Genomic DNA, 26,631 nt, shown 5'->3' with positions numbered 1-26,631 from the left:
AAGGGGGTCTACCCACCTCTTTATCCCAACAAGCTTCTACTTATCTCCTCTCGGCAAATGGACAATATTTTGTGTTCCCATCTTTCTCATCGCCAACCGCCACATGAACCGGTTTCATTTCACGTTCGTGGCTATGAGGAGATGGTAAAAGCAATGCTGTCTGTTTAAGATGAACATTTATCTGGCACTGCATAAACAAGCTCTCATAGGCAGCAGATCCCTACTGATTTTAGTGGGACTGCCTGCGTGGTGGCCCGTGATGTGGCCACCCTCTCTCTCGTGAAGGAAGCACCTCCATGGTCATTTAACCGCAGTGCTCACAAAAATTAACAGAAAGCCAAACTTGCGATTTTTGAGCTTGCGTCTTTAGCTCTGAAAAATGGTTCAGTGCAGTGATGTGCAGGAAGGGCTTTCTAGGTGGCACTTACCTTAAGAAGGAGAGCTTCTCGGTACGACATTGTTGGCACACCACTGATCTGATATGGCAGTGGTCCCCAACCCTGTCCTGGGGGCCTAGCAGCCAGTCGGGTTTTCAGGATATCCACAATGAATATGCATGAGAGAAAATGTGCATGCAATGCCTCCATAACATGCAAATTTTCTCTCATGCATATTCATTGTAGATAACCTGAAAACCCGACTAGCTGGGGGGGTCCCCAGGACAGGGTTGGGGACCACTGTGATATGGAACCCCCTTTTCCACAGTGGTGCATCTTTAGTCTGATTTTTAAAGCACAGGAATGAAAGCTAGAAGTTGAGTTCTCCCGAAGTGTAACAGTTTCAAAACTACATGAACTCTCTCACTATAGTCACAAGTCACGTAGGTAATCAGAAAGCTGCTTTTCTATTTGGCGTTGCCATGGCTACTGCTACAGGGAGAACTGCCATTTGTGCTACCATATTGATAAAGATGGATATTTGCTGTCAGGTCTTGGTTCTCTTCAAAATTGTGTGTATTTACAGCCATTCCTTCTGAACGAGATGAGAGCAGTGATTCAGACTGATTGTAACACAACGTAAATTGGAACTGAGGGCACAGTTTTCAAAGTCATTTAGCTGGGTCAATTGGCCTGTCTGAAAATTGCCCTCACTCAGAAGAGGGTTGTCCTCCGCCTAAAAGGCCAACTTTTTCTTTTTCTCTATATCCCCAACCAGTCTCTCTCTCCCAGACACACACACACATACACAGACAAACTCTCATTCTCTGTCTCAGACACAGATACACACACTCACTGACATAAAAATTCATACATACGCTCACTCTCTGGCACAAAGACACACACACACACACATATACATTCTGCTGTTCTGCCGCCGCTCATGTGCTCACTCCCACACCAAGACCACCCATTATGTAGTTCTTGCTCACTGCCAGCCCTTCCATAAGTCTGCAGCAGTCACTTCCCTTTCCCATTTCCCACTCCTTTTTGGCACCCACACTCTCCAGGAGACTAACTGCTGTCACAGCCAGTGCATGTAGGTCACAGGACACTGGTTGTCCACCCCCTGCGCTAGCAGAATATCTCACACGTGCAGAGCATAAGAGAGACCATAAAGTATAAACAGAAATGTGGAAACGAAAACTAAACTGGAAACTACAAGAAGCCAGACTCTATATGAAATGAAACAATGGAAAAACAGAAACATCACCATTCCTCATAAAATATGAAATAATATAATCAAGAAATAATACAGCCTCTCTCACACACACACATGCCTTCTCTCTCACTTTTTCCACTCACACACAGTCCTGCTCTTGTTCCTTTGCACACATACACAAATTTTTTCTTCCTTACACACATGCTTTCTCTCACAGATGCACACATGCTCTCTCTCTCTCACACACCCATACCCACATTTACACATGTTCATTCTGTCACACACTCCATCTTTCATACACACACAGGTTCCCTTTCCCTTACACACACACAGACACACACGTATACACACACTCACATATGCTCCCTGTTTCTCTCTTACTTACACACACACACACACACACACATACACACACACTCACACTCTGGGACTCTATCTCTCTCTTCTGGGACTTCTCTTGGACCATCACGTGTTCTGCCATGCTTTCAATCTCCACGGGATGGGATCAGCAGTAATCCCACCAGGCCTTTTCTTCGACTTTTGTGAGATGGGTCTGCGGCGGCTCCACCGGGCCATATCTTTGGCCACTGTGGGATGGCATCCATGGTGGCCACTGGGTCCTCTTTCTTTTTTATGTTTGAGGGGGGGGGGGCAATCTCCCCCCTGCTTAAATTACAATTATTATATTTGTACAATTATTAAAATGTGTTAATCGCTTAACACTAGAAGGCCTAAGTGTTGTACAATGAAACAAACATATTTAAAAATACAAAAACAAATATAAAACCAATCAAATGACGTTAGCACTTAAAACTAAAATACTCTCTTAAAACAGAGAAATATTTTAACATAACGTTTTAAAAAATATAAAACATTTCTGGATGTAGGACATTTCCGGAGATAGGATATGCAATTCCATATAGGCAGTCCCCCGGGCCAGCTCAAGCTCCGCGGATTGCTTGGAGAGGGGAGGCGGACATGAAGACAGGCAGCTCTTGCAAGCTGCAATCCCCTCCCCTACTTAGTAGCCAAAACGTCTTAGTAGGTGGACATTTTAAATGTGCAACTTCCGCCCACGAGCTGTCTGCTGAGAAGGGGAAGGATTGCGGCGTGCAGTAGGCAGACAACACAGGAGGACTTCACTCGTGAGCTGCAGTTTGTGCTTCAAAGAGTCGCATGCGGGATGCCAGCTGGCCACCCCTACATTAAAACATCATAAAGCATGAACTTCTCTGCCAGAAACTATGCATTGCATTTGATGATAACAATTGAATTTGCTTGCTGCCATTTTGTAGTCTTAATAGTTAAAGTTCAGAGTTTAATCTTAGTTCTGTTATTAACCCATCTGCAAGAAATGGATGATGTCTTATTGCACAGAGCAGCAGAAATATGAACTGAGACTATATGTCAGGCAGAAGAGTAAGGACCTTGGATGTTAATTTTATTTTTTTTAATTTACATTGCAATGTTTTACATAAAGCATTAAACTTGAAAAGTAAACAAGAGACAGTAAATGTGTAATCGTAATTAAATGTGAACTGTTAAAGCAATGTTGAAAAGAAATCTGTTTTCCACCTGGTGGTTTCCTCTTGCTCCTTTGTGCTTCCAGCTCAGTTGGAACCTGAACTGGGAATGTGGTACCACGAGTCTTCATTTATGACTCGCTGGGGCATTATCTCCTATTTTATAATCGCCTCCCAACTTATTTTATCAATAGTTATGGCAGGGACATCCTTGACTGAGGGTCGCGCACAAGGGTTCCTTCACAACCCTGACATTTTGGATCCTAGATCAGGCCATGAGGTGCTGGCACTGTATGATGACCCTAGGGAGTGTAAGACTAACCTGAGAATTGAATTCAGATCCCTTTGCATGGCTGTATGCAGCACTTGCTGTCCCTGATACAAAATCTTTAAATTCCATCTTAAATCTTTAAATTCTAGTTTCTCATACTGCTGCTTGTAGTTGGCAAGAGTTTCAGTGCCCCCCTGACTCTAAGTTTTAGGCCACGTATGAGCTCCCCTGAAATGAGAAATTGTTGTTTTTCACCAAGGTGCAAGCTGTAAAGCATGGGCTTCCCAAGTTTTTTCCATGACCTCAAATGGGGGTCACAAAACTTCAGCTGAGGGTCAGAAGTGCCCCAAACGGCGGCGCTCATCAGGAACCAGCAGCAGCGTTAGTAGTGGGCCTGCAAGATGCACACACACGCTCAGTGGCACTGCATGAGTTCCTTTGGTAACAGGAATCCCCTGTGAGGGGACCACTACAGTCTGTGGCTTTGCACTGCTCACAGGCCCAAGCTTGACTTTCAGGATTAATGCCACTGTCGCCGCTTGCAGGTCGCAGTCGGGCTCAGAACCAGCCAGAGTGCAGTGGCCAGTGGAGATTGCCATTGCTCCTTTCTTTCCCAGCCACCACTGACCTACCCAAGATAAAAACACTGCCTCTGTCATCAGCCTGTCCTCCTTTCCCACCAATTGACATCCACCTTTGGCCCAAGGTCCAAAAGAAAATATTGCTGCTGACTGGCCAGAAGGGAATGTTTGGAAGGGGCTATTTGGAAGGAGGGATGAGAAATAGGAGGGATTTAAGGGCTGGATAAGATGGAATGGGTTTGGCTCTGGAGGGTGAGAGAGGGAGGAATGACAGAAGATTAGCTGGGGGATGAAAGAGGAGCTGGGGGGGGGGGGTGAGAGAGGGGATCAGCTGCTGGGGCAGACTATGAGAGAAGGGGAAGGGAGGCTAGAAGGTGAGAGATGGGATTGGGGTTGGAGAGAGGAGGGAATGGGAGATGAGATGAGAGGGGGGTGAGAGGATTAGCTGGGGGTTGGAAGGGGTAAGATGAGCTGGAGAATTGAGAGGAGTATAGACTGAGAGGGGGGGTGAGAGGGGATCAGCTGCTGGGGCAGACTATGAGAGAAGGGGAAGGGAGGCTAGAAGGTGAGAGATGGGATTGGGGTTGGAGAGAGGAGGGAATGGGAGATGAGATGAGAGGGGGGGGGTGAGAGAGGATTAGCTGGGGGTTGGAAGGGGTAAGAGATGGGCTGGGGAATTGAGAGGAGTAGAGACTGAGAGAGGGGGGTCCGTTGGAGGGGAGGAGATTAAGAGAGGAGGCCCTCTTGAGGGAAGGAGGTCCTCTGGAGGGGATAGAGATTAAGGGGGGGATGAGCTGGAGCGTGGGGAAGATGAGCAGTGATTGTTGAAGGGGGACCACATCCCTTCTAATTCGTTTTGGTCATCCTCTAAGTACTAAAATGGGATCACAGCGGTCAGAAGTGGTCTCATACAGGAAGAAGCGAGAGGGCTCTGTGTTTAGTGATGGCACAGGTTCCTAGACACTGGAAGCAAAGTTTTAGGCATTTGGTATTAAGCATTCATTAAAGAGTCAGGTTCCCCATGAGAATAAAAAGAAAGGAAACTTATGTGTGTCCTCTTTCTCTATGCACTATATGTCTCTTGCATTAAGAAAGCGTTCCTGCTGCATTACAGGAAGCAGTTCCCTTTTCCTAAAATATCAGCTTTGTGCCCGCCTACCCTCCAGCTCGCAGGAGATCGCTGGCCTTTTAGGATTCCTCTGCCTCTCTGCACGTACATCTGTATGCCAGACTAAGCGCTGCCGAGACTTCCAGGGCCTGCTGACAGACAGACTTAAGCAGATCTCTTCCCTTTCATTACTTTAGTACAAGAAGAGTGAAACCGCACAACTGTCACGTTTTGAGCTGTACCAGGTTTCCACTTCAGAGGGCTTATAACAACAATCTTGCAGAAAGATATTCTGTAAAATGCCTCTAAGGTTTACAATTACATGCAGATGTGTTTTTTATCCTTATGCAGGGGTATGGACAGAATGCTCTCTGAAAATGCATACTGTATGTACAGTATGTATGTATCCAACATTGTTAGGTGATCCAGCAATTGGTTCAGTAGCTTAGACTCATTCAGATGAATTTTCAAAGGAGTTAATGCGTGTAAATGTAGCATACTATTGTAGCAATTTTCAAAAGCCCACTTACACAGGTAAAGTGCATTTGCACATGTAACACCCGATTTTAAGCGTGTAAATGCTTTTGAAAATCAGGCCCTGTGCTTGCAAGGAGCCTTTTCCCACTGCTATCTCTGAATTCGATTGCATGTTATTTTCATTAGTCACTAGCTATACATTTTTGAGAATGACTTTTTGGAAAAAATTTTTAAGACTATAAAGATGAGAGCTTGCTGAAAATTCTAAGCACCAGTAGATAGAGAGGTCAGCTTTCAAAGTGATTTACCTAGGAACGTGGTAAGCGATGGGAGAGAGAGAGACCACATTGGCCCCTCCAGACTGCCACTTTGAGTAGATGAGCACGCAGACTCCCACACTCCACCCAGCACCAGCTCCCCACGTTCGCCGAAGTTTGCGTTTTAACCCATGGTCCCTCCAGACCATGATGTCTGTGCCAGGCAAAATGGTAGAAGATGTGGTAAAAGCTGTTAGTGCAGCTGCCTTTAAGAAAAGAAACTATCAGAAAGAACAAAATTACTGAACATATAGGTAGCCATAAGCCAGTATGGCTTTAGCCAAGGGAAGTCTTGCCTCACAAATTCGCTACACTTTTTTGAGGGCGAAAACAAACGTGGATAAAGGTGAGCCAGTTGATGTAGTGTATCTGGATTTCCAGAAAGCATTTGACAAAGTCCCTCTTTGAGGGGGGTGGGGGGGGGAGGACAGGAGACACTGGGGCACACAGCCCCTTTGATACCTCCAGAAGGGGGAATGTTACGCTACTACGGGTGATGCTTTCGCTGAGAAGGAGAGGGTGGTGTTGTACTATTATCTGTGTGTGTTGGGGGGGGGGGGGGGGGGTCTTGCTGGGACAGGAGAATGAGCTTCTATATGGGGGATGCTGAGGAGTAGCCTAGTAGTTAGAGCAGTGGCTACGAACCAAGAGACCAGGGTTTAAATCCTGCTATTACTCCTTCTGACCTTGGGCAAGTCACTTTACCTTCCATTGCCTTAAAATGCACTAAATATCTCATGTGATAGGAAAAGGGGTGTGTTTTATGGTAATAGGCAGTTTATCACAATTTGCACTAATACCTATGCGAAGCGCAATAAGGGGAGTGAGGGGGAGAGAGAGAGAGAGACAGACTAGCCATAATGCTGTTAAACTAGATTGGTATTTATATCTCTATGCGAGGCCCACCTAGTAACTCGAGGTGAGGTTTAGGTATTAGTGTAGGGGTTAGGGGCCACTTTGACATTCAAAGTGAGACGTACGAATAGAACAGTGCTCACCTGTGAAGATTTGAGGACCTTCGGAGTGAGGAAACTTACACAAAGATGAGATTTGTGCATTGTTCTCTCAACCTAGCGAAGGTCATCAAATCTTCACAAGAGAGCACTGTTCTGTTTGTACGTCTCACATTGAATGTCAAAGTGGCCCTTAAACCCTACACTAATACCTAAACCTCACCTCGAGTTACTAGGTGGGGCTCCCATAGAGAAATAAATACCTATCTAGGGTGAGGGCATTATGGCTAGGCTCTCCCTTCTCTCTTCCCCCCCCCCCCCCCCCCCCCATGGCAGCTAGGCTGGCTCTCCAGGAGCTTAGAAACAGCATTTGCAAAATACATCATAGCACAGTAAAGCTCTATCGTGAACTCAGTCACAAATCACACCCCAAACACCTCCCTTTTTTCTGATTCGCATTGCACCATGTGTTATGGTGCTTTCGCAGGCGTTAAAAGCGTTTTCGCATGCAAAAATGCCTTATAGCAATTTCATAAATGACCGTGTCAGATTGTAAGCCTTTTGGTAGGGAAATACCTACAGTACCCGAATGTAATCCACTTTGAAGCACTGAAAAAAGTGCAAAAAGCAGAATATAAATCTAAATAAATAATAAATAAAATGTTGTGCTTCAGTGGGGGTGGGGGATGTGATTGTGATGTCAGGTTTTGGATGACCCTTTAAGGAGAATGGTGGGGAGGGGTAGATAAGGTTGAGACACTGGGAAATGCATTTGCCCACTGATACTTTGAAAAAAAACCAAAACTAACTACCGTACATCTCTTGAATTGTAGTTTAAATTTTTGGCTTACCACAAATCATGTGGCTTGATGTGATTTTAATATTAGTGGACTTTACATGAATTTGCAAGCAATGGGAGTCGTTGACACTTTTTCCATAGAACTTTTATTGCCATTAAAGTGCTTTAATGCATTTTCAATGCGCGTTCAACATGTGGACATAGTCCAATAAATTGGCCCCTTACTTTGTTAACTTATTTCTGAATTGTATTTATGGTGCTTGTGCAGATAGACCCTGCCTCTAATTTAACTACTAATATGATGTTTATATTCAATTCTTCATCAAAAGAACATCAATATCAATGGAAACTGTTATATTTATGTGAATGGAAACCTCATTGATGAATATCTAGTGTTATCTTTTGACACATGACAAACAGTCTGTGTGGATATAGACACACCAAAAATTTTTTATGGCATGTCTATATGTGATTTGTCAGTGTTGTAACATTCTGTAAGAGCGAAGCATTGTTTTATCCTGTTTTCTAGATAAACTAAAAATACTGTCGGTGCCCCTGACAAAGTGAGACAAAACATGAGCCGTGTTGGGCGAGACAGAGTGAGATATCTGGGCTGCTTCCTGACCGTTTTTTCAGATCGTTGGAAAAGGACTGAAACATAAACCATGTCCTTTCTATACGTCATATATATATATATATATATATATATACAAAAATTTTTTTTTGAAAAATTTAAAAACCTCAAGTTTGTGCATGGGGACCAATGATTAAAGATTGTTATAAGCGCCATAAAAAAATGTTGGCGTGTCTGTAGTGGTCATCACACATTATATCCACACAGACTGTCGTGTGTCAAAAGATAACACTCGATATTCATCTATGAGGTCTCCATTCACATAAATATAACAGTTTCCATTGATATTGGTTGCAGATAGACTGGCATAGGCTTTAAGGCATAAGGCGGATAAGCTCATTAAAATCTCATGCACTTATTTACTAGAACCATTGGATTTAAAGATTAAAGACAGGGGCATCATTAGCCATGGGCACACAGGGCCATCTCTCCTGCTGACCCTGACTATCAATCTGCATAGTGTTTTAGCCCCTTCCCTCCAGGCAGCCTGCAGGGAACAGAAACAATGGCAAAGCAATACTTTTCTTCTCTGCAAACTCTGCCCCACAGGAGAAACAGGAGGCGAGAAGCTGGACAAGGGAGCAGAGCAATTTGTTTATTGTTCTGCTATGTCACTCTAGTTGTATTCCCTTCCATTTCTGGCTACATTGGATCCTAAATGCTTCAATAATATAGACAATTTTTTTTTTCAATATTATAATGCTATATTGCACAAAGAAGAGATATATTATTACCCCTGTCTGTCATGGTTGTGAGCCCTTGTGCTGTGACATGGTTGACGCAGCCTAGTAGGTGAACCTACTAGACCCACACTGACAGCTGATGGAAACACCCTTGGCTGAGACTGAGCTGGACCCTCACCTATAAAAGCCATATGCCTCAGAGGTTGAGCTTTTGGGTTCCAGGGACCAACAGGCAACTATCCCAAAATGTGGTAGAAAAGAGAAAGTCCAGGGCCAGGCTGAGGTCAGAGCAGGCAGCAAGCAGACAGGCCGGGGGTCAGGGCAGGGAGCGAGTAAGGCGTAGTCGGGTTCCGTAGCAGAGGTCAGTGGCAGGGCTGCAAACAGGAGAGTGGTCCGGGACCGTAGCAAAGGTCAGAGGCAGGCAGCAGGCAAAACAGTGGTGCAGGTCCATAGAAAGGTGAATACCAGGAAAGCAGGCAGACAAGGGAGCGGGATAGGACCAGGCAGAAAGCAGGAATGAGGCAAAGTTAGGACCAGAGTGGGAACGAAGCAAGGCTGGGACTGGAGCCAGAAACAAGGCAGGAACAGGAACACAGGAATGCAGGATCAGGAACATGGCAAGATGCACTGCAGAAAGCAGGAGGTATCTTCAGGAAGCGCAACTGGGGGTTCTTATACCCAGCCATGCTGATGATATCAGGGGGCATCCGAGCTGCTGTTTCCGCTTAGGCCTTCTTAGCGCCATCAGTGGCGTGCGTGCGCCTAGGAGGCACCCATTTAGCAGGTGAAATGGCGTGTTGTGGCCCCGGTCTCTGTGACTTTGGGTGAGTGCGGCTGGTGACGGGCACACCATGCGGCCGGCCAAACATTACGCCATCTCTTAAATGTATCCTGCAGTTTGAGGAGGGTAAAATAGCTGGCATGAAAGTTTATGCTAGTTCCTAGCTATTTGGATAGTAACATGTCTTGGGAGTTTTGCAGGATACAAGCCTTACTGCTGGAATGAGACTTTTCCCCCTCTATGTGATATTTAAACAATTTTGTCAGCTGTTTTTATTTCCCGACCCAGCACGCCTGATAAATGTCAAGCAGGTGCTATAATTGTAATCCAGCGCACTAAAATACAATGCAGCCAGTGAGCCAAACCTAGTTTAGTCCTCCCACAACAACCTGGCAGACAGTCAGAGGAGTGATTTCTTTTTTTTTGTTTTAGCTTCCCTAATGACAGGGGTTCCCAAACTTTTAGCTGATGTGACCCCATTTTAACACTCGGAAAATTCACACGACCACAGAGGATGACCAAAACAAATTAGCAAGGGTGCAGTCCCCCCCTCAAACCACCACACCAATCTCACCCTCACCACACAGCGGCTGATCCTTTCTCTCAACCTCCACCCTCTCTGGTCGTTCTCTCTCAACTTCCATCCCTTCCCAAGGACCTCCTCTCTTAAACTCTTTCCCTCAACCTCTGCTCCTCCAGCCCTTATTGCATCCCCTGATAATCACCAACGAATCCTGTCGTCTCCCCCTCATCCCATCCCTCCTTCCCGCCTCACTTTATTCCCCCCTTTCCCTCTATCGCATCCCAGCCTTACGTCCTCCTCTCCACCTCTTTTCTCACATCTCCCCAGCTGATGCCCCTCGAACCCCCAACAAGAGACGGCGGCATCGGTAATGGAAGTCAGCAACCGGGCCTGTGAGCCAGGGCAAGCTTACAGGTCTTGCAGCGGGCCAAGTCCCTCTTCGCACAGGGCTTCCTGTTACCACAGAAACTCATGCGAGGACAGGGCCTCTGCAGAGTGTTGTGAGTATGGGCTGGTTCGCAGGCCTCCATGCTGCCTTCTAATACTAATGTGGCTACTTCTGGCGTCTGGCAAGCACTTCCGTTTTGAGGCATTTGTCACTTGAGTGGAAGGTTTTCCGACCCACAATTTTGGAAGCCCTGCCTTATGAATTATTGCAGTAACATGAAAATAATGACCTTGCTACGTTGCATATTTATCCTCTTGATCTCTGTCTTTCCAGTGACAGTCCTGGCTATCTTCCACGAGCTACATGTTGATACAGACCTTTACGCATTGCTTTTTGGAGAGAGTGTCCTAAACGATGCTGTGGCTATAGTTCTCACGTAGTAAGTACAATTCTCTATATTTCAGAAACAGTTGGAATTGTATATTCCACTAGCAGAAGGTGATGATGTACAACTATGCTGTAGCTGTTTAAAGAGGATTTTCTCAGGTGTAGTCAGATATGTCGCAGATATTTTCTACTATTAATTTAAAAAAGTGTTAGGTAGCCATTCAGTGTCATCAACTTACCAAATTGGCAAGGCTGAAATACTTATCAAGCATGCAATTTTCAATTTTCAGCGTGTTGTGCATGCAGAAATGCCCCCATAAGCGTGTATGTGGGTTACGCGCAAGCAACGCAGAATTTAAAAATCCACAAAATATGCATGCACATATTGTGTACGTGTAAGGGGGGGGGCGGAAAAGGGACGGGGTCAAGACTTGTGCACGTAACTCCAAATTTTAAAACCCAAAACTGCAGCGCGTGCATGCTAGATATGCACGTAACTTTACTGCTGCTCCTGATGAGGAGAAAGTCTTTTATCTCGGGTTTTGGGGCTTATACAACAGGGCGAGGGATCCAAGTCAACTCGGGGGGTATGTAGGATGAAGAACCAGGGAGGCCTGAAAGTCCTCACTAATTGCGAAACTGGGAATGAGCCTCGCGGGAGCACATTTTAAAATTGGCTGACATGCACGCGTAAAAGCACTAGCAGACATGGTCCTATGGAAGACACATACGTGCTAGCTGTGCTCGAGTGATCTCTTAAAGTTAGGAGCAAACTTATGTGCGGTTGCTGCATTTTAAAACATGAACACGCAAGGGTATGCACAATAAAAAAAAATTCCTGCCAATTCAGAAACAGTGGGGGTAATCCCAATACCAATCACATCAAACAACCCACACTAAAAAGGTTTTTTTTTTTGCTATATGTTGCCCTACAATTTTTCTTCTTTTTAAACAATTTCACCAATAATAATTTTATGAATATTTAAAAAATATACTTTTAACTACATTTTTTCACACTTACATATCCTCTCAATGAGATTTCTAAAAAATGTTTAAAGGTGTAGAGTGATGCTTTTGATTTTTTCACACTTTCATCTAAAGATGTCTTTTTGAATATATACAAAATAACAAAAAAAAAATGTTTTTTGAGAAAACAATAAAAGGATTATAAGGTGGACGGTGGTGCTTATGATTAAACAAAAAACCAAGTAAGGTACACCGGGAGGGTGCCCTGAAGTTTTATGAAGCATCACTCTACACCTTTAAACATTTTTTAGAAATCTCATTGAGATGATATGTGTGAAAAAATGTAGTTTTTTTAAAAATATTCATAAAATTATTATTGGTTAAATTGTTTAATAAGAAGAAAAATTATACGGCAACATATAGCAAAAAAACCTTTTTAGTGTGGGTTGTTTGTGATCAATAAAAAATTCCAGCATATCCTTGCCTGCATGCTGTATGCGCGCACGCGTGATCAACCTCTTAATGTCACCACTTCTTGTTACACAAAAAAAATTATTGGGTTCTTTTCTTAAAGGATGACATGGGGGAGACGGAAGCGAAGAGGCAAGACTTCACCTCCAAACAGAGGCATAGCGAGAGTTTTTCGCACCCGGGGCAGATACTTCTTTGGCACACACACACCCCCAATTATATAATTTTAAAATATCTTAAACATTGATAAAATATTTCAAAACAGTTGAAATCAATAATTAAAAGTAATAAGGATTTTAAAAATTCCCCGCTCTCCATACCTGTCACCCTGAGATTGTCATGAACTGGGGGTACAGACACACACACACACACACACACACACACACAAAATATGCTCCCTCTGTCTCTCACAGCATGTATGTCTGTGAGACAGAGGGAGCTTGAGTGAGTGTGTGTGTGTATGTGTGAGTAAAAGAGACAGACACACACATTTCCTTCGTCTCTCTCTCTCTCTCTCTCACACACAAACATGCTTCCTCTGTATCTCTCACACACGATTCCTGTCTCACCCACGCACACACCCACACATACTTCCTCTCTCTCACCCCTACCCCTACCCCCACCCCTGCACACAGGTAGCCTCTCACACACATGCACCCAAAGGCACACACACACCGTCACGCTTCTATAACTCACGTCTCATACACACACAGGCATCCACACACACCCACATCCACACACACCACACACCCTCTCATACCCATACACACTCACACACACACATGACCTGATACATACCCCCTCACACACACATACCCCCTTATACACACACCTCTTCATACACACACCCTCACGCTCTCATACACATACACACGGCCTAATACACACACTCCTCATACACACACACAAACACTCTCATACACACACCATACCCTGGCACTTACTCTCACATGGCCAGTCTCTGTTCTTCTTTGGCCTCTGGCGGCACCGCAGGCCTTTTCTTCTGCCACCGCGCTGGCTCCAGGAAATGCTGATGGTGCCGCTGGTCTCTGCCACTGCAGGTCCTTGCTTTTGCTGGCGGGGTTTTCCTACCATGTCACTGTTCCATGCCACTGGCATGAGTTCTTCCTGCCGGCGGCAATGGCACCTCTCCCCCTGTTATCACCTGGGGCGGATCACCCCCTTTGCCCCCGCCCCCCCCCTTAGTATGCCTCTGCCTCCAAAGCCCTCTAGTGAATTGTAGACTCCTTAAACCATTGTTTTCAATTGCACAATCAGGACACTACACTACAGAAAGAACAGTCTCTTTAAATTTTTTTCAATGTATCCAATTCAGATTGCAATATGTAGGAAAATTACTTTTTTTACTGCAATAAGATTTAATACTTGTTGCAATGTACTGTACTTCTGTAGGCATTAGAGATGAGCATTTTTCTGTGTTGGGTCGGGTTTCGGTTTGGGCGCTTTGTGGGAAAAATTTGTTTTCCTGCGGGTTGTTTTTCGGCAAAACAGATCGGAAAAAACGAATCGGAAAAAACGAATCGAAAAAAAAATGAATTGAAAAAACTCACCCCAACCCTTTAAATTTACTTTATTACAATCCCCCCACCATCCCGATCCCTCCCCAAGACTTACTAAAAGCCCTGGTGGTCCAGCGGGGTCCCGCGAGCGGTCTCCTTCTCGGGCCGTCGGGCCTGCCAGGAATCAAAATGGCACCGGTGGCCCTTTGCCCTTACCATGTGACAGGGGCTACCGGTGCCATTGGTCGGCTCCTGTCACATGGAAGGAGCACTGGATGGCACGCACCATTTTCTAAGATGGCGCCGGCCGTCCATTGCTCCTACCATGTGATAAGGGCCGACCAATGGCACCTGTAGCCGACGGCCCGAGAGGGAGAGATCGCTCGCGGGTCCCCGCTGGACCACCAGGGCTTTTAGTAAGTCTTGGGGAGGGATCGGGATGGTGGGGGGGGGGGGGGGGGTTGTAATAAAGTAAATTTGAAGGGGTGGTTTTTTTTTTTTTTTTTAAATAAATGTGCCTCTCCCCCCCTGCACTAACCCGAAAAATGAATTTTTCCCCAAGTTCGGGGAAAATCTGTTTCAGGGTTCGGGTCCCCCGAACCAGGACAAATTAGGCAATTTCGTCGAAATTGCCTAATTCGTGATAAACAAATGCACATCTCTAGTAGGCATTACTGATACCTCTCGCCTTCAGGCAGTAGGTGAAAATTAAACAAACTGGATCTATCCCTGGACTGGATGTCACATGTCCTCTTCTGCTTCACTGGGAATTTGTAAGGGCTGAACTGTCTTGGCCTGGGGCAAGTTCCCGCTCCTTAGCAGCTTCTCTCTTCTCTCTCTGTGGAAGATCAAGTCCCTCTCCAGCAGGGATGTGCACCTAAGACTGGTGATACTCCCTTTCTCCTTGCGAGTCAGACCCTGATGTCTACTTCCTACTGTTTCAGAGGGATGTCTGCTTTTTCTCCCCTCTGCATGGATTCTTATCTTTAGAGAGAGAGCAGGACCCAGCCTTCTTACCTAGCCACATCACTTCTCCTAAATCTGACTTTGCACTCCCTCTACTGGCAAGAAGAGATTATAGCACCACCAAAGGGGAAGGTACAAAATTATAACATTCTCTGCACCAGGTATGGATTTACCCCGTTACCAAGACTATTTACTCTGTAGTAAGGCCAAAGTGGCCCTGCATTATAAACCCCTCAAAAGAAGAAATCAACTTTGAATTTAAAAATTATTTTCTCCTTTTCAGGGCGTGGTGCTTAATAAGAGAATTTGTATTCTTTAACTATATCGGCATTTCAAATTTCTGGAAAAGCAGCAGTGAACCATGCACATGTAGCAATTCCCTTGCAGACTCCCTAGGGAGTTAGTGTGGCACCCAGAAGTAAAACCACAAAATCGGTGGACAGGAGCACAAAGCACCCTAAATCAACAATGTCAAAGGCAACGTGTGCTGCAAAATATAGTAATTTGGTCTGATGAATAGAAATCAATCGTAAAGTTCAAGCAAAGACCGGATGGCCTTATTTCATCAACAAAATGTTTTATTCACATGGGCAAAGTATCATATGTGCTCTGTCCTCTGACATGGGACTGTGTTTCGCCAAGGCTGCATCAGGAGGGACAGCTTAAACCAGAGAGATTTACAGGTTTCTGAAAACAAAATGAAATCAGACCAAAAGGATGGCAGAGTATGTTAATAAAAAATGTACATACCTCTTAGATATGGTAAAGTCCATTTAAATGAAACAACAAATCTTCATATAGGGCTTTAAAGCAGAGAGCCATAAAATGGCTAAACATTATAAAATCAAACAGAAATGTGCGCCAAAAAAAGGTGACCAATGGTAAGAGAGGGGTGGAACCAGGAGGTGTGACATCACTGCCTCTAACACTACAGGAACGCGGACCACTCATTTCTTTATTAACACCAAAAGGCATAAGTGTACGCATTGCATAACTCCACCGGTGTGGCGGTGATGTTTCAGGTTTTCTCACCTGCTGTGAACAACTGTGGATTCATGCAATGCGTACACTTATTCCTTTTAATAAAGAAATTGAGGGGACCGCCTTCCAGTAGCATCAGAGTTGGTGATGTCACACGTTCTGGTTCCGCCCCTTTCTTACCATTGGTCGCCTTTTTTTGGTGCGCATTTCTGGTTTTATAATTTTGAGTAATTTTATGGCTCTGCTTTAAAACTATATATGAAGATTTGTTATTCCATTTAAATGGACTTATCTAAGGGGTATGTACATTCTGTATTAACAGGCTCTGTATTTGCCATCCTTTTGGTCTGTATCCTCAGTGATATTTCATTTTGTTTTCAGAAATCTGTAAATCTGCCTGGTTTAAGCTGTCCCTCCTGATGCAGCTTTGGCGAAACAAGATTCCACGTCAGGGGACAAAGTTGCACCTATAACCAGTCTTTGAATTGTTACTATTTTGCACATACGATACTTTGCCTACGTGAATAAAACATTTTTTTTCTGATGAAATAAGGCCATCTGGTCTTTGCTTGAACTTTATGATTGATTTCTATTCACCAGACCAGATTACTATAGGACCCAGAAGCAAAACCCAAATCATTAGGAAATTACTTTTTTTTCAGTGTGTTTTTCTGCAGTGCTGTTCTCCTGCTTCTCTGGGCTTGGAGCGCAATTAGAACTGACTCCAACTGGAACCATGGAGCCATGAAGCATTCGTTCACAGTTCTCTGATTATTTTCCCCAATGTTATTCCCTCCTGTCTTTCTTATCTAGTTCCGCCATGACAGTGATAGTCCTCTGGTTAAGAGACATGGATCATAGTTCCTTGCACAAGTGTCTTTAAGCCAGCCAGCGAGTGTCACTGTTAGGCATAAACACAGGCAGACATACTTTTTACTACTGCTTCTTCCTCACTTTTTTTGGTGAGTGCATCTAATAGTTGTTGCATGGTCCTCTGGGCTAAAGCCTCAGTGTGCTGCAGTATCTCTTCTGTCTCAAGCATTACTAGCCATTGGCCATCAGGAATACAGTTTTCATTTATGGAACTGGTCTTCAGTCTTATGGCCCGATTAACTAAACATTTTTTTCTCATAGACACAGAATGTAAATCAGACTGTTAGGGATGTGGACCCTTGGGCTTTGGTGTGATTGACGCTGCCAAATGAGCAAATCCGTCCGGTTCACTCCGACAGCTGGAACTTCAATTATACCAACCATTGTCCCCGCAGGCTGAGGCCTTCTGATGGGCCGGCAGGTCTTAGGAGGGTGCCTGGGGTAATGGCTAGGTGAAAATCTGTCCAGGTGAAGGTCAGGGCAGACTGCTGACCAAGTAAAGATCCAGGAGACAGGCTGAAGGTTGGTGCAGGCAGCAGACAGCAGAGACGAGATCCAAGCCAGGGTCGGAACCAGGGAGTCAATCCAAAGAGGAACAGAGAGACAGAGGAGAAGACAGATGAGACCAGGGCATGAGTAAGGCAAGGGCAAGGAACGGACCAGGCAAGGACAGGACAAGGAGCCGGGCCATAGAGAAGGCAGGGCAAGGCAAGGAACAAGTCAATGAACAAGGAAAGGATAAGACATGGACAGCAACATGCACTGGGACTCAAGGAGACCGGGAGACCTATTGTCGAGGCAGAGAGGGGAAAGTCAGACAAATCCTTAGAGAGAGGCTCTCTCGACGTCATCCTAGGGTGCTGCAGGGATTTCCCACCATGGACATTTTAAGGCTCCAGGTGTGCTGTGCATGTGTACGGGAGGGTGGCTGGGGTGACAGCCGGCGGTGTCTCTGGCCGCATTGTGCTGTGTTCAAGGCAGGAGGTTGAGTGCTGGGCGCTTGGTGAATTCAGCTGCATTGGGGGTAAGTGTAGTGGCTTACAGGGCCATCCTGTGAGCTTCCGAGCATAATTCAGACCGCTCATCTGCAGGATAAGGATGTCAGATTCAGACATTACTCACACATATCCAGTAGTTAAAGGCTTCATTTCCTCTGCAGTAAATAGTGGCCTTTCAAGTGCTTTTCCTATGATGGAAATTTCCTGCTTCATGAACTGCTCACTGCATCAATCCATAGAGTGAATGGGTAAAACACTACAGTCCAAAAAAGTGCATCCTGTAGAAGAGTCTCTTGTTTGTTTAGCCTTTTCCAGAGACTGCTATTGTAAAGATCTCAGAGGAATCAGATGTGGAACTCGCAGGAGCTGTGGTGGTTAAACCTAAAATACATTTGATAATTGGTTCATTTCTTGCTGTGCAACCTAAAAGACATTGTTAGAAAATTGAAGGTAGATATCCATTTGAATGCACATATCTAGAGTCATGCTGAGTACTGACTAATATTTCCCTATCAGTCAGTACTGCAAAAATGTCAATTTTCATCTGTTTTTACTTGGCCTTTTTTGTTGGGATCATTGGATTGTTGATTTCAAAATGAATAATCAATGAGCAGTATAATATCATTAAACACTAACTAAATGTTAATGCTCAATATCAAGACGTCCCAATCACTAACCACAGGCAAGGTGGCTATATTTTACATGAAGTACACAAGGAAAGCTATTTAGAGGCCTGGGACTACACAGAGCAGTAGCGCAAGGCCCATGTGGCTTAGTTCTGGGACTCGGTGAGGAGCGGTATATGCAACCCCAAGACTGCGTTCTATTAGGCCTCTTCTTGTGCTAGGGGGCGATTCTTCCCTTGTAGTTCCTGCATGGCTCATGAACCACAGCCAAGGAAGCCCCGCCTCTCCAGCACATACCAAACAGGCAGGGACCCAGCAAAATACACACGAGAACTGAGACCCTCCAGAAACCAGGGTGCCACCCGACTGTCCCCGTCCCAGAGCAGCAGTAGGGTCTCTAGACAGAAGTATTTGAGGAGGTGACAGGGGAGCAAGTTGAGTATGGAAGCAGGCAAGCCAAAGTGACATTTCTATACATCGCCAACCCCCACAGCATGGCTTGCAGTATTTAAATTAGCTATGAAAGACACAAGGACAACCTGCCAAATTAAACTCATTCCTGGCCAGCTTCAACCACCTAGTAATACTATCAGTAGATTATAAGCCTTCTGGGGACAGGGAAACAGCTACAGTATCTGCTTTGAAGTGCCTGAAAGGTGGAATATAAATCAAATAAATAATAAATAAATATCATGAACATTATTTTATAGCATCATTTAATCAATTCTTCTGTATAGATATGGGAGTGACGTCTGGCATCTATACAGGAAGAGAGACAATCTCAGTAAATGTCCTGCATCTCCAGTTTTGTTACACACACACTGCATCAACAGAAATTCTCTCACTAGCAGACATAGGAATTTCCCCTTGTAACTTAGCATACAAAAACAAATAGATTCTAGCATCACCATATTAACAGAAACATAAACACCTTTCACTGCCAGACACATTTTGAAGTAATACAAAGTCCTGCAAAAAAGAGACAGAACCTGTGTAGCAAACCTGCTATACCATAACAGCACTAACTCCCAGGTCTCAAATAGCAGTAACCCTGCCTAAGAAAGGGCAGCAATACAAATATTACTACAGGCCTTAGAACACCAGTACACCAGCCAGACTGCTATAGATCCCCACACAGTCACTACCTGCTAGCAGAATCCTTCACCTCAGTCACACATGCAGAATATAGATTGACCCTTATGTAATACAAAATAAGGGACTACAAATTAAAAATAGAAGCATGCAGACAAAACCGAAATGGAAACTCCAAGAAGCTAAAGACTCTACATGCAGTGCAATACCAGAGAATGAGAAACAAATGCATTTCTTCCTGAGCTGAGCAAAATGCAAAGATATAAGAAATGTACATTCCAGAAACTTACACATTCCATTAAAGAAAATACAATGTTTTCTTTTTTACCTTTTGTTGCATTTTATTTTTTTAAATTGGATTGATTTTGGTCTCTCTTTTTGGTCTTCTCCTATGTTCTTTCCAGGGTCTTCTTTCCATTTTCCATTTCTTCTCTCTCCTGTCTAATTCACTCCCTATATCTGTCTGACATTGATTTTGCATTCATCATTTTTATCCATTACTCTACTTCTCTATCCATTCTAAATTTCACCCCTCTCTCACTGTCTTTTAATTCTCTAACCTTCAGACTTCCTCTTTCAACTGCCCACCTGCCTACCAGCTTTCCATCCCTCCTCACCCTATCTTCAACCCTCCTGTTCCCTCATCTGTCTCTTATTCCTTTCCCAGGCTTTTATTGCCCCTGTTTCTTTTTCCCACTCCCTAGTCTTCCATTTCTACCCATTGTACTCGCCCCCTTTCCATCTCTCATCTACCTTCCTCTCCCTCTCTTCCCTTCACTGTCACTCATTTCCTCCCAGACTGTTCTTCTGTCACTTATCTCCTACCCACTACCCAGTCTCCTATTATCCCTCTTTCACCACCTCTCCAAAACCACTCCCAACCTCTCTCACCCCATTTATAGACCTATCCTTTTCTGGAGGGCAATCAAGATGGCAGCGTAGCAGGAGAGAGGAACGCCAGCTACCTCTAGTTTTCTTCTATAGTTTATCCTAAACTGAAAATGCCTTCAAAGAGGAAGGGAAAGGTGAGGGTTTTCCCCCCAGAACCCTTGCCAGGTCCCAGCCAGCTGGACATTGTACGTTTCCTGTCCCAGGCAGTGAGTTTGGAAGGAGCTGAGGAGCCCGTTGCGAGTGCTGCGCCAGGAGAGCAAGTTGTGTCGCTGGAGGAGGTGTCCCTCAGTCCCGACCTTGGAGCGCCACTGGCGCAATACGACCAATTCAGGGAGCTCGCTCAGGCGCAACTGGATGATGCGTACGGAGCACCGAAGCTGATAGAGGAAGAGGAGAGGTGTCGGCCCATTTGCGAGCAGACCAAGAAGTCTGTGGAGAGAGGCCTGACTCATTGAGAGATCCCACGGTAGTAGAAGAAGTGCAGGACCCGGAGGCTGGAGAGAATATCATGGTTTTAGAAGCTCTGGGTGAGTCGACTTCAGGGATATCGAGGCCGGAGGCGGTAACCCTCGAAGCTATTTGGGACCTTATTGCAGGCCAGGGGTCTTCTTTAAACCGGCTGGAAGAAAAAGTTGACTCTCTTATTTATAATTTACAAGGGAAGAGTTTGGGACTTCAAGAGCAGGAAGCGGTCCTGACAAATAAGCTATCGGAAATTGAGAAAAGAATACAAACAGATGCTACTGTAAATTCTGTAATTAAAGAGCAACTTTCAACCTCTAAACGTTTAGAAATATTAGAAAAAGGACTGAGAATTAAATGTGAGGATATTAAACTTTTCTAAAATTATGGGTGAAACCCCATATATAATTTTTAAAAGATTTCTAACTGTTTGCCAGGGTTTTACTGATCAAAATATGCCTTCAATTTACTCATGTAGATTTCTACCAAACAGGGCAACTGTTAGAAATGAAAATGCAAATATTGAAATTCCATCTAACTTAACGAGCTTTCTTGAGACATCCAATTTTGAGATTATAGAGTGGAAAGTTCTTAGCTTCATTTATTTCTACTCATGATGTTACAGTTGTAATGCGAAATTATTTCAGGAAGTTTCTTGTGAATTTTTGTGATCAAGAGATAAAAATGTATCCCGATATGGTTCCAATCACAAAACATCGTAGAAAAGAATTCTTATTATTAAGGCAAAATATAACCTCCCTAGGGTTTTCTTTTTCTTTAAGTTATCCTTGTCGTTGTATTTTAAAGAAAGGGAAGGAAATATTTGTATTTTTTCAAGTTGAACAGCTGCGACAGTTTATTGAAGCCCACAGACCTGCAACGTCATCTCCCAATGTCTAAAAGGTAGAAGGTCTATTGGAAATATGCCACTGTAGGCTATGTAAAGCCCATCCTAAATTGGTTTCTTTATATATTCCTGATAAATATTTGCCTTTCTTAGGTTATTCTATACATATGATAAAGTTTAAATATCCTTACCATATTTCATGATTCAAATGGAAGCTTAATTTTTTCTGAAAATATTTTGAGAATGTTAGATGACTAAATATTGAATATGTTGTGTTTATTTTCATTAATGGAAGGGTAATTTAATGTAAAATCATTAAATAAATAATTTAAAAAAAAAAAGACTTATCCTTTTCCTTTCTCTGACATCTCCACAGCACCCCCGTTTCATTACACTGGCTCTTACCCTCTATCGTATCCTCCATGCTGTTCACACAATCTGTCAATCCCATACTACCCTTCAGTCTCCTTTTCTTACCCCATTTCACACCCCCAACCCATCTCACATCCTTCCACTCAGTCACCCAATTGCTGAGTCCTGACTGTCCCCCAAAACCCCTGCTCTTCACCCCACTATATCCAAGTCATCATTCTCCCACTCAAATCTCAGTTCCTGCTCTCCAAGGCTCTCACCACACCCTGAGTCTCCATTCTTGAACTGCTCTACCCAATTCCTGAGTCTCTGCTTTCACCCTAGTCCCTGAATATCATTCTTCCCCTGCTGTCCCCCCAGTCCTTGCTACTGTTTTTCCTCTGCTCTTTCCCAAGTTCCTGAGTCCTGTTCTTCTCCTGCACTTCCACCCAGTCGCCAAGACCCTTTTCTTCCAGATTCCTACCGTTCCCCAAGTCCCCATTCCTCCCCTGCTCTCCTCCTAATCCTTGAGTCATATTCTTCCCCTGCTGGCCCCCAGTTCCTGATTCCCTGTTCATCCATATTTTCCTCAGTCCAAGTCTTCATTCTCCCCCTCTGAGTCTCTGTTCTCCCATTTCCCCCAGTCCACGAGTCTTCATTCTTCCTCTATTCTCCCCCTAAGACCCCCTTATTCCCTTTCTCTCTTCCCAGTTCATTCCTATTCTTCCCCTGTTCTAAAGTGTTTATATTCCGCCTACAGTGATAAATAATCTTCGTCCCTGGTTTCCTAAAGCCCACTCAGTCCCTTTCTTTTGGTGCTGGCCCCACCCAAGTCCCTCAGTCCTTGCTCTCCCCCCCCCCCCCCCCCCAGTCCCAGGTCCCCCCATGCTCTTCCCCTGCAGTCCCATTTTTCCTTTGCTCTTGTCCCCAAACCAATTTCCGACTCCCTGCTCTATCCACTTCCTAAAGTGCAAGTGCAGTTCCGCTTTCCACCTTGGGACCACTTTCTCTGCCCCGTGCGGTAGAAATAAAAGTTATTTACAACACGGGGGCTCTTGTATCTACGGAGCCCCGCGTGGTTCTTACACCAACTGCTTGAATGCACAGGGATGTGTGGGGCTTCGTAGATAAGAGCCCCTGTGGTTCAAACAACGTGTATTTCTACCACATGGGCCACAAGAAGGAAGAAGGCCCAAGGTGGAAGGAGGAGTTGCAGCTGCATGGTTTGCAGGTGCTGGCTGTAGTTTGAACTTGGGGGACACCTTTGCAAATCATGCAGGGAACAGTAAGTCAAAGGAGAGTTTTTTTTTTTTTTATAGCAGCCGCTGAGATTCGGGGCATGGCCAGTGTGCTCAGAGCTAACAACGCCCCTGCCTGCAGCCTGCATTGACAGATTCTAGAGTAGGGGTCCCCTACCTATGGCCTACAGTCCAGATCAGGCCCACTGAGGTTGTTTTATTGTCCTACCATACCTTTCTTTCTCAAGGCTGGATCCTGCCAATGGAGAAATTTAATTTATGTGCAGTGGCAGGGCTGTGGCAGAAAGATTGATTTGGGGGAGCAAGAACATAAGAAAATGCCATACTGGGTCAGACCAAGGGTCCATCAAGCCCAGCATCCTGTCTCCAACAGTGGCCAATAAGAACCTGGCCAATAAGAACAGTGGCCAATAAGAACCTGGCAAGTTCCCACAGAGTGGTAAGCAGCAAGTTCCCAAAAACTAGTTTTTGGGAACTTGCCAGGTTCTTAGTGGCCACTGTTCTTATTGGCCAGGTTCTTATTGGCCACTGTTGGAGACAGGATGCTGGGCTTGATGGACCCTTGGTCTGACCCAGTATGGCATGTTCTTATGTTCTTGCTCCCCCAAATCAATCTTTCTGCCACAGCCCTGCCACTGCACATAAATTAAATTTCTCCATTGGCAGGATCCAGCCTTGAGAAAGAAAGGTATGGTAGGACAATAAAACAACCTCAGTGGGCCTGATCTGGACTGTAGGCCATAGGTAGGGGACCCCTACTCTAGAATTTTAAACCTGTGAATGCAGGCTGCAGGCAGGGGCGTTGTTAGCTCTGAGCACACTGGCCATGCCCCGAATCTCAGCTACTGTTGCTAGTAATAGCGGTGGCTATTTTCTAAGCCAACTTAGGGTGGGGGAGTCTGAGTCTCCATCAGCAGAAGTGAGAGAAAATGCATGGCAGCAGCAATGACAGAAAGTCTTGACCGGGTTTCCCAACCAGAGCAGCAGAAGAGGAGCTGGCGGACTTGTGCGAGTGGAGAGCTGCTGGCAGGGAGACCTGGCCCCACCCATGGAAGATCAAGAGACGGGGAAGAGAGTGAGAGGGAGTGAGTGAGAGGGAGGGGGAGTAGGCTGAGTGATGAAGGGAGGGGAGAGGAGAGGCATGAGTGAGAAAGGAATGGAGGGATTGAATGAGAGGGAGGAGGAAGAGGTGAAAGCAGGGTAGGAAGGAGTGCATCCCCCCCCCCCCAAACACACACACATGCCCACATCTCTACATGACAACTGGCAGTTTCAGAAGGATGCAGTGTGGTAGGGTTGCCAAAAGTGATGGATTTAGGATTTTGCCATCCCTAGGCACTGTTGGTGCTGTCGCCCCCTCCCGCTCCCATGCAAGGGACAACAGAGCAGAAAGCGTAAAGCACAGCCCGCTTGGCTCTACTCTATCTGCTCTAACCTTACCTCCTCCCCTCATGTTCCCTGCATGACAGAAGAAGAGGAGGGGCTGGATTAGGGAGCAGAGTGGCCTTTTCTTTGCTTTCTGCTGTGCGCTCTGGCTTCACTCATCTCCTCCTGTTCCCTGCCACAGGAGAAGAGAGGAGGAGGAACTGGAATAGAGAGTAGAGCAGTTTTGCTTTGCTCTGTCCTTTCCAGCCTCTCCCTCCTGTTCTCTGCACTGGGAGGGGAGAGGCTAAGAACAAAAAGCAGAAGGTTGTTCTCTGCTGAGCGAGATTAAAACACAGCTGATAGGTAGCAAATCTTCAGACAGCCTTCTGCCTCCCAGAGTTTTGCCACCCTGGGCACAGGCCTCGTTGCCCTATTGATAAATCTAGGCCTGGTTGCAAATTTCTTAGAAAATAATAATAGAAATATTATTATGGACGCTTTGATAAAGCAATGGGAACCCCGTCTCTAGCCTCCCCCCCCCCCCTTTTCCCAGTGCAATAGTGATTTTTAAAAAGCTTGTTGTCAGATATATTAATTAGTTTTACTGTTTAAGCAGTTTCACCAAAATTGGTAATATCACCAGGGTGCCCTGGATGCCGGAGAGCTGTAATTTGTGGGGCTCCCCTATCTCCGTTTTATTCCAGACTGCTGTATGCCGGTAGAGGGCCCGACGCACAAGAAATTTTTATTTCCTGTAATTGTTTCATTTCCAGATGTCCCCTGAATGAAATCCCTTTGAAAATTGCGGAGTTGGTATTCAGGTTTTTAAAAAGAGCCGAGGGAACCGGCCGTTTGCTAGAAGGGGAGAGGTTCAATCGCAGTAAATCTGTGTGCACGCGAAAGGGGCGAATCTCTCTGAGGGGAAGACCGCAAAACGAAGCAGGTTACACCAGCCTTTCAATTCATCAGAAGGGCTGGACAGGTGCCCCACACAGCCCCTTGGCTGTCTCAGTGGTCTGAAATGCCCTGTGCAGCCCCCCTTTCCTTGAAAAGTTGGGGGTCCCCTGTTCTAGAGCATGGGGTGAATGAAATCCAATACTTGTGAATTAGCTTCACGCGTTTCCCTGCAAAGGTTTGTGCTTGTTTGGTTCACCTGTTATCCTAAGGGTACAAAACACTTGCTTTGTATCTGAGGAGTGCTCTCAGGAAGTGCTGACCCACTTATGAGGGAATCAAACACATTAGGTCAATTTATCTCCCAAAGGCCTAGAAAGAGCTAACTCCATGTGCTGCCTTTCTTGTTGTTTGTCACTGGCAACGTTGTCTCTTGCTGGTCATATTAAAGTTTATTCCCACAGAGTGGTAAGCAGCAAAGTTACTCGGCCTCAGATTGGTCCCATCTATCGAGACTTATAAGGCAACCGCTTGCCTTTCATTACCAACTTAAATAAAATATTATTGCTTCAGTACTAAGTCATGTTGGGTTTCTAAATTGACATGAATCAGAGAAAAGATTTATTCACGGTCCCTCTTTCACTTCTCAGTCCATCTTCCTGTTTCTGTCTTGTGTTCTGCGGGGCCACTGACTTTTATCTTGTAAGAAGTGATTTGATTTAGAAGCACATCTGCTTAGGAAAAATTTGCCAATGAAAAGGCATACAGGTATTTTGCCTCTTTAGCGTCAATTCTCTAAAGCCACAAAGGTCCCCTGCTTAATACTTTTTTTTTTTTTTTTCACACAGTAGACTTGCATGGGCATAAGATTGTGTATTTATGTGCAGTTCACTAAAACTGAGTGCATCAGCATGGGTGACAAGCTGAATAGCAGCGTTCAAGCACTCAACCTGCATGTGCAGCTTTGAGAAAAGTCTCCTCGGGTCAGTGCTGAGAAGAGTGAGCAGGAGGACAGTAGCTGGAGTTGAGGAGGGTTTGCGTAACA

At 45.0% G+C, this 26,631-nt stretch overlaps 1 protein-coding gene across 5 annotated transcripts in view; it reads left to right on the top strand.

Annotated features, from left to right (window-relative positions):
• Positions 1-26,631, top strand: part of SLC9A9 (solute carrier family 9 member A9) — a 902,600-nt gene that overhangs the window by 187,607 nt on the left and 688,362 nt on the right. For all 5 annotated transcript variants that reach the window (XM_029617398.1, XM_029617399.1, XM_029617396.1 and 2 more), the window contains one exon: positions 10,971-11,076. In XM_029617398.1, coding sequence (XP_029473258.1) covers positions 10,971-11,076 — 106 coding nt within the window. The remainder of the gene's footprint in view (positions 1-10,970; positions 11,077-26,631) is intronic.

Source organism: Rhinatrema bivittatum, chromosome 9 (assembly GCF_901001135.1).
Source record: "Rhinatrema bivittatum chromosome 9, aRhiBiv1.1, whole genome shotgun sequence".
Classification (NCBI taxonomy): Eukaryota; Metazoa; Chordata; class Amphibia; order Gymnophiona; family Rhinatrematidae; genus Rhinatrema; species Rhinatrema bivittatum.
The sequence above is the reverse complement of the archived record's forward strand: the minus strand, read 5'-3'. Positions and strand labels throughout refer to the sequence as shown.